The sequence below is a fragment of the Rhinatrema bivittatum genome, chromosome 3 (assembly GCF_901001135.1).
Source record: "Rhinatrema bivittatum chromosome 3, aRhiBiv1.1, whole genome shotgun sequence".
NCBI classification, from domain to species: domain Eukaryota; kingdom Metazoa; phylum Chordata; class Amphibia; order Gymnophiona; family Rhinatrematidae; genus Rhinatrema; species Rhinatrema bivittatum.
In genome coordinates, this window is record NC_042617.1 from 321,957,635 (window position 1) to 321,973,247 (window position 15,613).

Consider the following 15,613-nt stretch of genomic DNA (forward strand, 5'->3'; position numbering starts at 1 on the left):
CACTTCACAATTACATCCTTCAACACGAGGGACCAACAACCTTAGCAACGAGGTCCAATCTTCCCCACCTCTTCTACCAGCATTCTTCCCCACGCAACTTCTCACCAGACTAACTTGATGATTACTCCCAACTACCTCTTCCAAAGCTCCTTGAGCATTATGACCCACTCCTTCTGATCCACCCTCCTCATCTCTGCCACCAAATTTGCTATTTTTGATTGAACGTGCTTAGCCAAACCCTCACACCTCTCCACCACATTCCCAATCATCAGATCCCTCTCCGGGTTCGCTGTCAATCTTCTAACCACTGCAAACCCCACTTCTTGCTAACAGAACACTGAACCATGTTCTCAGTATACTGCTGTTTAGCAGATCTAATTGCCACATGGTATTTGGCAGCATTTATTTTCCAACTTATTTGAACCTCCACAACCCCCCATGGTTGCCATTGCCTCTCTAACCTTCTCACAACCTGTTTCTAGTCCCTCAACTTAATAGAAAACCAAGGAGCTGGCCTCTTCAAACCCATTCTAACAGTTTTCAGCAGAGCAACATCATCAAAACACAGTTCTCATCTCCATATCCTGCTCCTTTACTATAACATAGGGCCTAAATTTCATATAAAAACCTCTGGATCCAAATCCTTTATTGCTTGTACTTCTTTAACTTCTGTCTCCTCTTTCTGAACCTTTTGGTAGCCCAAACAGCTAAATTCCACCAAATGGTGATCTGACCAACGAACTGAAGTAATCATTGGACTAGACAAGGCAAAGACCCACCCTCCTGCCACAGTAGAAACCCAAATCTTTGTGAGTTAGGAGCATCTATAATTGAGCAAAAACAACACTCCCCATATCCATCATAGCAATATAATAATGCCAGATTTCATCACAGTAGAGCGGGCTCTGCATGGATCCCAGATCTTGCCTAAGGTGATGAAGGATTTCCACCTTAATAAAATAAATCATCATTTAAAACATTTTTCATAACCTCCTCTCCATAAAGGTAAACAAACCCTTCAAACTTGCACTGCAAGAGAACTCTTGCCTTGTTACCTTGAGGGATGTAAGGGTTATGGAAGTTCCCTCATCTTTTTCTTTTATTTGACACAAATAGACCTGGAATTGTGGTGACAAAAATGTACCCATTTCCAGTTGGTTGGCAGATTACTTCTCCTTTGTCATGTCCAGGCAGGCCTAACTTCAAAGAGGCATGGTAGGGCCATGGAAATGCTGCTTACCCTCTTCCATAATCTTAGTTTTTAACACAATTATCACTTTTATTTGGACAACAGTTCGGACCCTGCTCCTTTTGGGCTTCCAGCCCAATCAGAACTGCCTTTGTTGGGCTATGGCATCAGAGTCTTCATTCACACTTACCCAGGCTTCTTTCCCTATTTTCTCTCATCACACTCCCCTCTCAAAACAATCCAGCCATTTCAACAAGAGTCTTGGGCCGGGAGCCATAAATCTTCAATAATCCAGCTAACATGAGCCTTTGCACAGTCCTTGAGACTTTCTTCTCGGGAGCCATAGCTCCAGCTGGCCCAAGGAGCAGAAGACCTGGCCCGGAATCCAAGTCATCCTTCACATGGCAGCACGTAAGCACAGCCACTGGGGCCAGTCCCTTAACTATCCATGTCTGAGCAATACTTACCCTTTCTTTGATGATCAAATTTTGTGCTTATCAATATTATCGGTGCTACTATTCGACTGCCCTTCCCTATGCCCTCTTTGTCTCTTTTCTCTCATAGCATGTTCTTGTCACCAGTCAACGAGGATTCACATTTCACAGGAACTCACTAGAGCCACGATGTTAACACTTCTGGCTCTTGCCCTTGGTAGGATTATTGGCAGGCTGAATGGTTACCTTGCGGTGGGGATGGAGTGGAATCCCCCTCTGAAATTACAGCACCGGGGAGGGGAGAGGGTGGTGAGAGTCCCCCCTCTGATGATGTGGCCACGTGGAAGCAGCCAGACCAGGAGCTCACAATCGCCACCGCAGTAGGGAACAGTGGTGGCGGTGGCAGCAGCGTGATGCTCCGTGCTGCCGCTTATCTTGCCCACCTCTTCAAGAGCCCTGGCCCCCTGGAACTGGACCGCAGTCGTCATCTCTCTTCACATGATCCACCCTGGCTGGGATTTGAACCAGTGACCTAGAGGTGAAAGGCTCCGGTGCTGTGACCATTTTCCTGTCATCCAGTCCTCACATTGTCACTATTACTCTGGTTAAAAGCATGTTTCTAAAAATGCATCAAATTGTGCCGTTTTTTCCACAGGTTTTTGTCTACCAAAATGCTCACCCTACTCGCCCCTTGTTTTGGGTCTTTCTGAGCTGCATCTATTATGGGGTCTCAGTTGTGGAAGGGTATGGTGGTAATTTTGTGGGTGGTTTTGTGTTATGATTTTAGTTTACTGTTTGTGTACCGATTTTATGCTGTGAAGTTGAAATTGTATTGTACACCATTTTGGACAGCCTGAGTGGGGAGATGGTTTATAAAAATAATGAAATAAACTAGGCTTTGGGATCCTGTCGAAATTTAAGGCAACAGATTTTCAGTCTGGAAGCAAAAAATGTGCCTCTGTGTTTTTACACAGTTTTTATGTACAATGTATTGATCATTTGTGGATAAAAGCTAATACTAGTAATTTAAACGTTCTTCTCCTTTATAAATTGAACATTAATACACACTGCATTTTTCTATATAATGTTGGATCATTTCAATTCAGTGCAGGACTTGCGTTTGATTATTTTTCATTTAAGTATGTTCATTTGATTGCTTTATGCCAGGAGATGATGGTAAAGCGGGCCTGAAGTTTTATACCAATCCGTCCTACTTCTTTGATCTCTGGAAAGAAAAGATGCTTCAGGACACAGAAGACAAAAGGAAGAAAAGAGAAAACAGAAGGTATATATATACTGCTAATGGTTTCTCACGTACGTGAAATCATTTTAATGACTGCGCCGAGGTTTAGCTCTTTTCTCTCTTCTGAAACAAATGGTTAAAGGTGGGGAAGGCTTTAATGACGAGCATTGGTTCTAATACAATTAGGGATCTTCCTTTTTGTTTTTTATTATATTATTTTCCTCAGGAATTCAGTGGTTCATTGTAAAAAACAACCAAAACGGGAGAAATTCAGTGGGGAAAAATGACTGTGTTTTTTGCGGTAAATATTTGGAGTTTATTTTAGTGGACAGAAGCCAGGACAGTAAAAAAAAAATAAAAATAAAAATACTGTCCTGTATCTCTCTCTCTCTCTCTCTCTGTATATGTATATCTGTCTGTCTCTAGATATATATAATATCTAATTTCAACTAAAGAGGAGTGAGTTCTGGCCAGGGGGAGGTTAAAATCTTAGAAGAAAGGGGACAAACCGTTTTACGAGAAGGACCATATAACATTTCTACATTGACATGGCTGAATAAAAATGGTAATGCTCCCTTCACCCAGCATTTCTCCGTCTCCCCTTTTCACTGACGTTTGACACCATAGCTTCCGGAAGGTTTTGGCACGCCCCGTTAAGTATGTGCACGCTGACTCCAGCGGCGGACATCGCATGGGGCCCCCTTCACTTCTTGTTTTTTTTTTCTCAGAGCCCAATAGTCAAGTTTTTTTTTCCTCCGAGGAGAATGTTTTCTAAATTTTGCTGGTTTTGTTATGGGTCCCCTCTCAACTCATCTCATCTTTTGCCCCTCAGATTCATTAGGTGAGTTTCTTGGTAGGTTTTCAAGTTTTCTTGCTTTTTTCCTCCGCTGCTATGTTCCTTGGTCTTGCTGCATCGGTTGGTTATTTTGGTTAAGTCAGCTCGTTTGATTTTGCCTCAGCAACTGGCCTCCAATGCACATGCATCATGATAGATATGTGCTCTGTTTGGGGGCCCACCACAGTATCTCGGGGTACTGCACATTTGGAAAGATGAACCCTCCAGAAGGCACAATTACTGCTTAGAGCTGATGTAAAATATCATTGGGGAAAAGTCAGTCCAGCCCATTGACCTTGAAGGGCCAGAGAGTTGCACCAGATGCTGGTGGTGCATGGACAGTGAGGAAGCATCGAGCTCCCTAGACATCAAGCACTCCTGCAGGCCAGGGAGATCCAGCTCCTCCCCCTTGAGAAAGGCTTCCACTTCAGTTATATTGGCACACCAAAGCTGGACGGGCTCATTTAGACAGGCGCCACACTCGGGGTCTTTGGTCTTCTCAGGAAAAACTCCATCACATAAATTTCCTAGAGCTAAGGGCAATACTGTACTCTAAAAGCTTTCAGAGAAAGTGGACTCTGGCCTTGAAAGCTCATGCCTCAATAAATTGGTTAGTCTATAAAGTGCCACCCACCGCTTGTCATTTTTCCCTTGTCCTTGTATTATCTGAGAGTGTAAGTAACCCATTCACATTTACCCATTCTAGACCTCTCATGATCTTAAAGACCTCTATCATATCCCCCCTCAGCCGTCTCTTCTCCAAGCTGAACAGCCCTAACCTCTTCAGACTCTTCCTCATAGGGGAGCCGTTCCATCCCCTTTATCATTTGATCGCCCTTCTCTGTACCTTGTTACCCTTACAGGAGGCAGCATGCTATAGCTGACCCTGGTTATTTTTGCTTAAGGAAACAGAAGTCCTCGGGATTGAGTCCGCTTTCAGAAAAGGAGTCTGAGAGCTTTTCTTTAATTACAAAACCCTGGATAGAGATTTTTTTTTTTTTTTTTTTTAATGAGCTAGGAGTTTATTCTACCATCCTGGTGTCATTTGAGTCAATTTTTCTGTGGTACTTTTCCTGAGTTTTGCTGGGTTTCCCCTAATCTAGGGACTCTAAATTTGATTTTGATTTATAATCCAGCAGAGGGGTTCCTTCTCTTGGAAGCAACCCGGTATCGTTAGTATCCTTGAGAATGATTTATTTATTTATTTGAGAGTTTTGTATATCGTCATTCCATATGAGAATCACTAGATCATAATGGTGATGACTTACTATTGTCTAGAAGGAGAGGAGAAGAGAGTCATCGTGAACCCTTATTAAGGTTTACCTTCATCTGTGAGGTTGATAGGAGAAGAGAAGTGTACCAGTACCATCCAAGGATTATGGAAGGGGAGAAGGTGGGAGAAATTGTACTGCAGAGGTAGGAGTTAAGAAATTCTTTCATGGATACATCAGATTGAGCTGTACCTTCATATTTCCATCTACATGGGATGGAAGTTTACGTCTTGCCCAATACCATGCAAGAAGAGAGCAGATTTATGTTTTGGACTGGACAGTTGGATACAGTGATTGACTAATTTGATAACCACAAGATAAATCACAAATTTGTCAAGATCTAAAAGTGTAACATCACGATTGCTTTCAGAAAAACTCAGCTATAAGGAGTTTGCAATCAATCCTCAGCGGGTCTATGAAGATTATGTTGGAAAGCAGCCTGGCTTCCAGCACAGTTATTGCTGCAGCGTGTCCTTTATTGAAATAATCAGGGCTGTTTACGTCACTACTACTTGGGACCTACGCAAAGCACAGCCTAGAAGATCTTTCTTCTTACCCACCCCTGCACAGGGCATTGTGACCACTCAGACTACCTAACATCAAGGGAAGAGTTTGACTGAGAGAATCGATTTGAGTAGAGGACATTGGGGCCTCTTTCTGGGATTATCAACCCAGGGGTTACACGCGTAAAATATACGTATGCTTCTAAAACAGCTTGAAAACATAGCGCGTTAAATACATTGAAACGTGCTCTTTCGGTGCATCTCAGGTATTCATGCGTAAGCATATATATGTGCATATGTTGGGGGTGGACATATACATATTTTATAATCTGCATGTCCCTGATAGGCACAGGTTATGAAACACTGTAGTAGTTCTCCACATGGCCATAGAGGTGCATATATGATGGGGCCGGGTAAAGTTGTTTTGAAGAACTCCCCACACACACACACACACACACACACACACACACACATCAGCTTACTCGAATTGTGTTTGTGTGTGTTATTTTTTTTATTTTTATTAGATTGCAACAATAGAGGATGAGATTTAAGTATAAATTTATCTTATAGCTGATATAATTAAAGTAGACATGACTTATCACAACCACTAAGTAATATTTAATATGAAACTGTTACAGTATTTGGCACCTGTTTAGTTAATATAATTTAACACATTTAAGCAACATGAAATTATGTGCCTTATTGTAAACCGCTGTGATGGCAGCTAGCTTAACGACAGTATAGAAAAGATTTTAAATAAATAAAATATTCTCCCAGATTGTGAGCCCTCTGGGGATGGAAAATACCTAAATCTAGGCCTGAGGCTGAATCTAAATAAATTGTTCTATCCATTCACTTAACTGTGTATGTTCTTATTGTACCCCGCTCTGAACGTAGGAAGGGCGGATATTAAATGTTTTTAAATAAATAAATAGTTTAGATAAGCTTCCCAGTATATTAGCTTTGGTCATCTTGTACTGCAGGGTCTATTTAAGGCTTCAAATCCAACTCTACCCCCCTTCCTCAGACCCATTATTATTGTTTCCAGCCTACCCAAAAAAAGACATGAATAAAAAAGAGAAAATGGGAAAAATGGGTTGTCACCAGCACAGATTTTTTGCCTCTTGGTCTCATCATCATTGTTTTTCTGGTTGTATTGTTCACCTTTTCTCCATTAGGGACAGCCTGTAGCTAGGGATTCCCCAGCTGTGAAGGCTTCACATCCTACCTGTCCTCGGAGAAAAAGAAAGTTACTTACCTGTTATGGGTGTTCTCTGAGGACAGCAGGACGTAAGTCCGCAGAGAACCCTTCTGCCTCCCCTTGGCGTTGATTATAACAACATCTGAAGGGGGTCCCCACGTGACAGCCATGAGGCACACACATGCTCGGTAGAGCATGCTAAAAGAAACTTCAAGAAACTTGGTAGTAATCTTCAGCAGCCAGGCTATGTCAGATCACGACTCCCCCCAGCTGTGAGGACTTACATCCTGCTGTCCTCTGAGAGCACCTATCACAAGTAAAACAATTTTCACTTTCTTCCCCTTCTTCTTTCACACTCCCAATATCAATCCTCCTCCTCTAGAGACTCTCCTCTTCTTTCCAATTTTTTAATTCCTCTTTTTTTCACCAGCATCTCCCCTCTCTCTCTAGCATCTCGCTCTTATGTCCCATCTCCCCTAGCATTTCTCCTCTCTCCTTCTCTATTAGAAAATGAGGGTGATATTGCCCCTGTGTAGGTCCCTGGTGAGACCTCATTTGGAATACTGTGTACAATTTTGGAGATCCCACCTTCAAAAGGATATAAACTGATGGAGTTGGTCCATAGGGTTGGCTACTAAAATGGTCAGTGGTCTTTGTTCTAAAGCATCTGGGGATAGACTTAAAGATCTAAACATATATGCCCTAGAGGAAAGGTGAGATAGGGGAGATATGAGAGAATATTCAGATATCTCCAAGGTTTCCATGCACAGGAGGGGTAAGCCTCTGTCAAGAGAATGGAGGCTCTAGAATGAGGGTCATGAGATGAGGTTGAAAGGGGGCAGACACAGGAGTAATCTTAGGAAATATTTCTTTACAGAGAGGGTGGTGGATGCATGGAACAGCCTTCCAGTGAAGGTGGTGGAGACAAGGACAGTATCTGAATTCAAAAAAGCATGGGATAAACGGGAGGATTTCTGAGAGGTGTGATGGGAATTGTAAAGCTGAATGAATTGGTGTGGTTGGACAGACTAGATAGGCTGTATAGCTTTTCTGCCATCATATTTCTATGTTTCTACCCCTATCCTACGCTATGTTAAGAATACACACCCCGCAACGCAACCTTAGATTGGCTAACAAAGGGCTTTTATCAATACCATCTATATCTACTGCAAAACTCACTGCGGTTAGAGAAAGGGCAATCTCACTCGCAGGTCCAGGACTGTGGGATACTCTCCCAGTGAACCTAAGGTTGCAAAGTGATCTAAAACTGTTTCGAAAACATCTTAAAACTTGGCTCTTCGAGCTGGTGTACAAGGGAGGGCATTGGCTAAGGTTTTACTATTTATTATTCCATTTACACTTGCACTTTTAATATTGATTTTAGTTTGATTACTTTTGACCAAAATTTGAGTTTTTAATGCTTTTGATTTCTGTTTATTCTTAAAATGTTTTTATTATTTTTATCCTTGCATCTTTTAGGAAATCTAATGAAATAGTTAGCTGGTTGTATTTTTACTTATTTAATTTATTATTGTTACCAAATTGTATTATTTTTTATTATTATTTTACAATTTTACCATTTCTATTTTTATTTTTCTTAATTGTAAACCGTTGTGACGGAATGCTCCAAACGACAGTATATGAGTCGATAAATAAATAAAATACCCCCTGCATCTCCCCTTCCCTGACCCCTCTTCCTCCAGCATCTCTGCTCTCTCTAGTATCTCCCCTCTCTCCCTACCCCTTACCGATCGCCTCATCTCTTCCTTTCAACATCCTCCCTTTTTCTTTGCCAGCCTGGATCAGTATGTTTTCCCACTAATTTTTAAATATTTTTTCTTTTAAAAGTTTAGCGGGATGTCTCAGGGTAGTAGGCTGTTGTCAGCAGCAGCAAGGGAAGTAGGCTTGTTGGCTGAGAAAGGTGGCACCAGGCTCACTGGCTTGACAAACTGCTCCCAAGGAAGGATGGCCATCCCCGGAGGGGGTGGGTGGAGAATGAATCTGGCAAGTAAGAGGGTGCCTTGAAATGCTCTATCAGAGGCTCTGGCAGGTGGGCCAGGTGCTGGAGTCTTGGCGATGCAGCCCACTCTGGCAGATACTTGGAGGAGGGGTGGGGGGCATGCTGTAGACTAAGGCATGGGACTTGGACTGTGCTAGAGCTGTGAGTTCAAAGATGCAGTTTTGGTGACAGAGGGAGATCAGTCGCGTGACTGCAGTCACATTCAGCCACAGTTAGCAGTAGAACGAAGGTAGAGGCTTCTCTTGTTGGCATCGCTGATAGCAGCAGCAGCCATGAGAGACAAGCCATGCTGTCAGCACCAACAGCAGGGGCCTCTGGCTGCAAAGTTTGCGAAATTAGGGTGAAAAATTGATTAAACTGGTTCTCAGGAATTTGTGAAAATCAGTGAAAATGTGATAATGAAGGACTAAGAATACAGAATGCCTGGTCTTTTGCATAAACCCCCCTGCCACTGTCCATAGCAATCTGACTTCAGAATTCATGCTTCGTTTATTTTCAAAGTACACGTATGCTTATTTCTGTCACTTTATGTTGTTTTGCACTTTCTTGCACTGCAGAACAAACCAAAGCTGTTTACAACAATTGTATTTTGTTATTTATGTAATGATGGTTATTTGTTTAAAGACTGTTGATGTTTTTATTGTAATCCAGCTCTGATTTTATTGTAATTCTGACTCTGACACTATGAGCCTGGAAAGAGATGCAATCTGCTATCCAGTTAGAATGGCAGTTCCAGATTTGTTTGGGGTTTATTTTGTGGGGGTGGGGGGCTCATAAAGGCTTCAGTCCACTCCAGATAGAAAGCCATGGCTCTCTTCCAGTCCGGAGTGCAAGGCTCGTTCACATTTGTGGACGCATGGCTTGGGGAAAACTGTTGGAAAGATGATTGATTGGGTTAAGGTGAAGACCCCCCCCCCCCCCCACCACCACCACTTCCCAAAGAATTGCACAAATTTGTAAATTTTTTTTTTTTTTTTAAAGGCAAAGCAATACATTGCATTTTGAATGTCCAAAAGTAGGCATGTAGCTGCCTCACCCAGGAATGCCTGCAAAATACATGCGTATAAATATGAACGTTCCTGACATACGCGCGCACGTTTGCCTGTGTGGAGGCAGGCCAGTAATCATACAGCTAAAGAGAAATGAATTACAAATGCCCTGGAATATGCTTTGAGCCTGACTTTCAAAGGGTTTAGGCTTCTAAATTGGTCTCTCACAAAACTTACTAAGACTGAGTCCCTAAATTTAGGAGCCTAAAAAGTGGGTGGCTACAGGGGAGGAATAAGGCCAAATTTTTAGAACCAGGTACCTAAGTTAAGATCCTAAATCTAGATGCATATGGAGCACGGCCTGCTTGTCCGCTCACCGGCCTGTCTGTTCCCATCCCAGCGGTTCAGACCATTCATTGGGGGGGGGGTCATGTGACTGTGCTTGGCGCCAGACGGAATCTTTTGGAGCTTTATTGGAAAAGGCAAAAGTTTTTCAGGGCCACTGCAGCCACCACAGCCCTCGGTCTATAGAAAAGGTTTGAGTGAAGGGGAGATGGGCAGACTCGCTGCTTCAGAGAACACCTCTTCTGGCTCGTTAATTGGGCTTCCCAGAATACGTGTGATCTTGTGTGGTTTTGTGGCTGTGGGATGAAGTTTATAGGCTCAGTACTTTTCACTTCCACTAAAGAAAGGTTTTCACTTACATATAAAAAGAGGAAGTATTTGAATGTTAAGAGATCTTTAGGTGGCAGAGTCCAAGAATGCCCTTCAGTCACCTCTTCCACTTAGCTGTAACCACTTATTCAGAGCCATGGGTTGTCTTTTTTTTTTTTGCTTTTATTTTTAATTTTGTTGTAGTCCTTGTGCTTCCTGCCCATTCAGAAATGGCCGTTTAGTGCCATTTCTGATGGGGGTGAGGTAGGGACTGAGGCTGTGTTCACCTTCATTCGCAGGTATCCTGGATTTTCTCCCCTCTCCCTCCTCCTCTCTAGCCCATACATTGCAGGATCGATCCTCTAATGCAGGGGATGGGCCTTGCTCCCTGCCCAGTTGTGAATGCAATCACGAACCTACCAGTCAAGAGACATATGTGCCATCCCGAGAAGCAAGGCTCTCTTTCAGCCATAATCCCTGCTCCAGTGGATGCTGCCTGCTAGCCCAAGGGTGAGGACTGTCAGTAGAAAGGAAAGGGTGGTTATCTCTCCAGTAGAACCATTTGCCAAAGGAACTGTAGCTTTTAGAAAGAATTTAAGATCTAGTGTGGCGGCTCCCTAGCAATGCCATGTGGGAGGCATGCGTTTGATCCCTCCTTGGGCCAGCCGGAGCTGGGGGTACTGCACAACAGAAGCCGCTGGGCCAAAATAAGAAACAAAAAGTGGGAGCACTGTGAGGAGAGGATCACCTTGCTGGTGGCTGAAAGGAATCAGTAAGTTTTGCTTGGGAAATTTTTTCTTAAAGAGTCGGAGAAGTAAACTATTGGAGTATATTATTTAGTGTGTTTGTGCTTTTAATAGTCAGGCAGCTAATAAACAAGTTAGTGTATTTTTAAATAATCAGTACGGCAGCTAATAGCAGAATTTAATGTGTTTATTTTTAATAGTCAGGCACTAATAAGCAGAAGTTAGTATGTTTGCTGGGGAGGAGTTGGCTGTCGTGGTACATGTGGGCACCAACGACATAGGAAAATGTGGGAGGGAGGTTCTGGAAGCCAAATTTAGGCTCTTAGGAAGAAAACTTAAATCCAGAACCTCCAGGGTAGCATTCTCTGAAATGCTCCCTGTTCCACACACAGGTCCCCAGAGGCAGGCAGAGCTCCGGAGACTCAGTGCGTGGATGAGACGATGGTGCAGGGAAGAGGGATTCAGTTTTGTAAGGAAGTGGGGAACCTTTTGGGGAAGGGGGAGTCTTTTCCGAAGGGATGGGCTCCACCTTAACCAGGGTGGAACCAGACTGCTGGCGCTAACCTTTAAAAAGCAGATAGAGCAACTTTTGTACTAGAACAAAGGGGCAAGCCAACAGTCACTCGGCAGCGCATGGTTTGGAGGGAGGTATCTTCAAAGGATACTAATGATGCATTAGAATTAGGGCATCCTGACAGTGAGGTTCCAATAATAAGAAAAGTAGTCCAAGTGCCTGTAACTAAAAACTCGCCTGAGCTAAAAAAATTCCAATTTATCCCTATCAATTAAAAAGCAGAATGACAATACAAACATCTTAGACTGTTAGAAATACAAACGTCTTAGACTTCTTGCTAATGCAAGAAGTCTAAGACGTAAGATGGGAGAATTAGAATATATAGCAATGAATGATGACATAGACTTAATTGGCATCTCAGAGACATGGTGGAAAGAGGATAACCAATGAGACAGTGCTATACCGGGGTACAAATTATATCGCAATGACAGAGGAGCACCCGGGAGGTGGTGTGGCGCTTTATGTCCGGGATGGCATAGAGTCCAACAGGTTAAAGATCCTGCATGAGACTAAATGCACAATCAAATCTTTATGGGTAGAAATCCCTTGTATGTTGGGGAAGACTATAGTGATAGGAGTATACTACCGTCCACCTGGCCAAGATGGTGAGACTGACAATGAAATGCCAAGAGAAATTAGGGAAGCTAACCAAATTGGTAATGCAGTAATAATGGGAGATTTCAATTACCCCAATATTGACTGGGTAAATGTATCATCGGGACATGCTAGAGACATAAAGTTCCTGGATGGAATAAATGACAGTTTTATGGAGCAATTGGTTCAGGAACCGACGAGAGAGGGAGCAATTTTAGATCTAATTCTCAGTGGAGCACAGGATTTGGTGAGAGTTAACTGTGGTGGTTCTGCTTGGCAATAGTGATCATAATATGATCACATTTGAATTAATGACTGGAAGGGGGACAGTAAGCAAATCCACAGCTCTAGTGCTAAACTTTCAAAAGGGAAACTTTGATAAAATGAGAAAAATAGAAAAAAACTGAAAGGAGCAGCTACGAAGGTAAAAAGTGTGCAAGAGGCGTGGACATTGTTAAAAAAAAACAAAAAAAAAACCCACCCTAGAAGCACAGTCCAGATGTATTCTGCACATTAAGAAAGGTAGAAGGAAGGCAAAATGATTACCGGCATGGTTAAAAGGTGAGGTGAAAGAGGCTATTTTAGCCAAAAGATCTTCATTCAAAAATTGGAAGAAGGATCCAACAGAAGAAAATAGGATAAAGCATAAGCGTTGGCAAGTGAAATGTAAGACATTGATAAGACAGGTTAAGAGAGAATTTGAAAAGAAGTTGTCCCTTAGAGGCAAAAACTCACAGTAAAAACTTTTTAAAATATATCTGAAGCAGAAAGTCTGTGGGGGAGTCAGTTGGACCACTAGATGATCGAGGGGTTAAATGGGCACTTAGAGAAGATAAAGCCATCGCGGAAAGATTAAACGATTTCTTTGCTTCGGTGTTTACTGATGAGGATGTTGGGGAGATACCCGTTTCAGAGAAGGTTTTCATGGGTAATGATTCAGATGGACTAAACCAAATCATGGTGAACCTAGAAGATGTGGTAGGCCTGACTGATAAACTGAAGAGTAGTAAATCACCTGGACCGGATGGTATACTCCCCAGGGTTCTGAAGTAACTCAAAAATGAAATTTCAGATCTATTAGTAAACATTTGTAACCTATCATTAAAATCATCCATTGTACCTGAAGATTGGACGGTGGCTAATGTAATCCCAATATTTTAAAAGGGCTCTAGGGGCAATCCAGGAAACTACAGACCAGTTAGCCTGACTTCAGTGCCAGGAAAAATAGTGGAAATATCAAATATCAAAATCGGAGAACATATAGAAAGACATGGTTTAATGGAACAAAGTCAGCATGGCTTTACCCAAGGCAACTCTTGCCTCACAAATCTGCTTCACTTTTTTGAAGGGATTAATAAACATGTGGATAAAGGTGAACCAGTGGATGAGGCTACTAGGAAAAGTGAACCGATAGATGAGGCTACTAGGAAAAGTAAAAAGTCATGGAATAGGTGGTGATGTCCTTTCGTGCATTAGAAACTGGCTGAAAGACAGGAATCCGAGTAGGATTAAATGGACTGTTTTCTTAGTGGAGGGGAGTGGGCAGTGGAGTGCATCAGGGCTCTGTACTGGGACCCGTGCTTTTCAATATATTTATAAATAATCTGGAAAGGAATACGCAAGTGAGGTAATCAAATTTGCAGATGATACAAAATTGTTCAGAGTAGTTAAATCACAAACAGATTGTGATAAATTGCAGGAAGACATTGTGCGACTGGAAAATTGGACATCCAAATGGCAGATGAAATTTAATGTGGATAAGTGCAAGGTGATGCATATAGGGAAAAACCCATGCTATAGTTACATAATGTTAGGTTCCATAATTAGGAGCTACCACCCAGGAAAGAGATCTAGGCGTCATAGTGGATCATACATTGAAATTGTCTGTTCAGTGTGCTACAGCAGTCAAAAAAACCAAACAGAATGTTAGGCATTATTAGGAAGGGGATGGTGAATAAAATGGAAAATGTCAATGCCTCTGTATCGCTCCATGGTGAGATCGCACCATGGAGCGATACAGAGGCATTATGACAATACATTGACGTACAATTCTGGTCGTCGCATCTCAAAAAAGATATAGTTGTGATGGTGAAGGTTCAGAGAAGGGAGACCAAAATGATAAAGGGGATGGAACTGTTCCCCTATTAGGAAAGACTAAAGAGGTTAGGACTGTTCAGCTTGGAGAAGAGACTGCTGAGGGGGGATATGATAGAGGTGTTTAAAATCATGAGAGGTCTTGAACAGGTAAATGTGAATCGGTTATTTATTCTTTCGGATAATAGGACTAGGGGACACTCCATTAACATAGAAACATAGAAATGACGGCAGAAGAAGACCAAATGGCCCATCTAGTCTGCCCAGCAAGCTTCACACATATTTTCTCTCATACTTATCTGTTTCTCTTAGCTCTTGGTTCTATTTCCCTTCCACCCCCACCTTTAATGTAGAGAGCAGTGATGGAGCTGCATCCAAGTGAAATATCTAGCTTGATTCGTTAGGGGTAGTAGCCGCCGCAATAAGCAAGCTGCACCCATGCTTATTTGTTTTACCCAGACTATGTTATTAGCCCTTATTGGTTGTTTTCTTCTCCCCTGCCGTTGAAGCAGGGAGCTATGCTGGATATGCGTGACGTATAAGTCTTCTCCCATGCCGTTGAAGCAGAGAGCCATGCTGGATGTGCATCGAAAGTGAAGTATCAGGCACATTTGGTTTGGGGTAGTAACCGCCGTAACAAGCCAGCAACTCCCTGCTTTGTGAGTGCGAACCCTCTTTTCTTCTCCCTTGCCGTTGAAGCAGAGAGCTCTGCTGGATGTGTGAAGTATCAGTTTTTCTTCTCCCCTGCCGTTGAATCAGAGAACTTTGCTGTATATGCATTGAAAGTGAAGTATCAGGCTTATTTGATTTGGGGTAGTAACCGCCGTAACAAGCCAGCTACTCCCCTCTTTGTGAGTGTGAATCCTTTTTTCCACATTTCCTCTTGCTGTTGAAGCTTAGAGCGATGTTGGAGTCATCCGTAAGCCTGTGTATGTTTATTTATAAGGGTATTGACTCCAGGCAGTAGCTGTCATTCTGGCGAGTCACCCACTCTTCATTGGCAGCCTCTTGACTTGTATGGATCCACAGTGTTTATCCCACGCCCCTTTGAAGTCCTTCACAGTTCTGGTCTTCACCACATCCTCCGGAAGGGCATTCCAGGCATCCACCCCCCTCTCCGTGAAGAAATACTTCCTGACATTGGTTCTGAATCTTCCTCCCTGGAGCTTCAAATCGTGACCCCTGGTTCTGCTGATTTTTTTTCCTTCGGAAAAGGTTTGTCGTTGTCTTTTGATCATTAACACCTTTCAAGTATCTGAAAGTCTG

At 42.7% G+C, this 15,613-nt stretch overlaps 1 protein-coding gene across 1 annotated transcript in view; it reads left to right on the forward strand.

Annotated features, from left to right (window-relative positions):
- The window catches only part of WASF1 (WASP family member 1), a 271,816-nt gene that overhangs the window by 234,111 nt on the left and 22,092 nt on the right, over window positions 1-15,613 (forward strand). Inside the window, 2 exon segments of the mRNA XM_029595276.1 lie at window positions 2,792-2,886; window positions 2,889-2,908. Of these exon segments, the coding sequence (XP_029451136.1) occupies window positions 2,792-2,886; window positions 2,889-2,908 (115 nt within the window).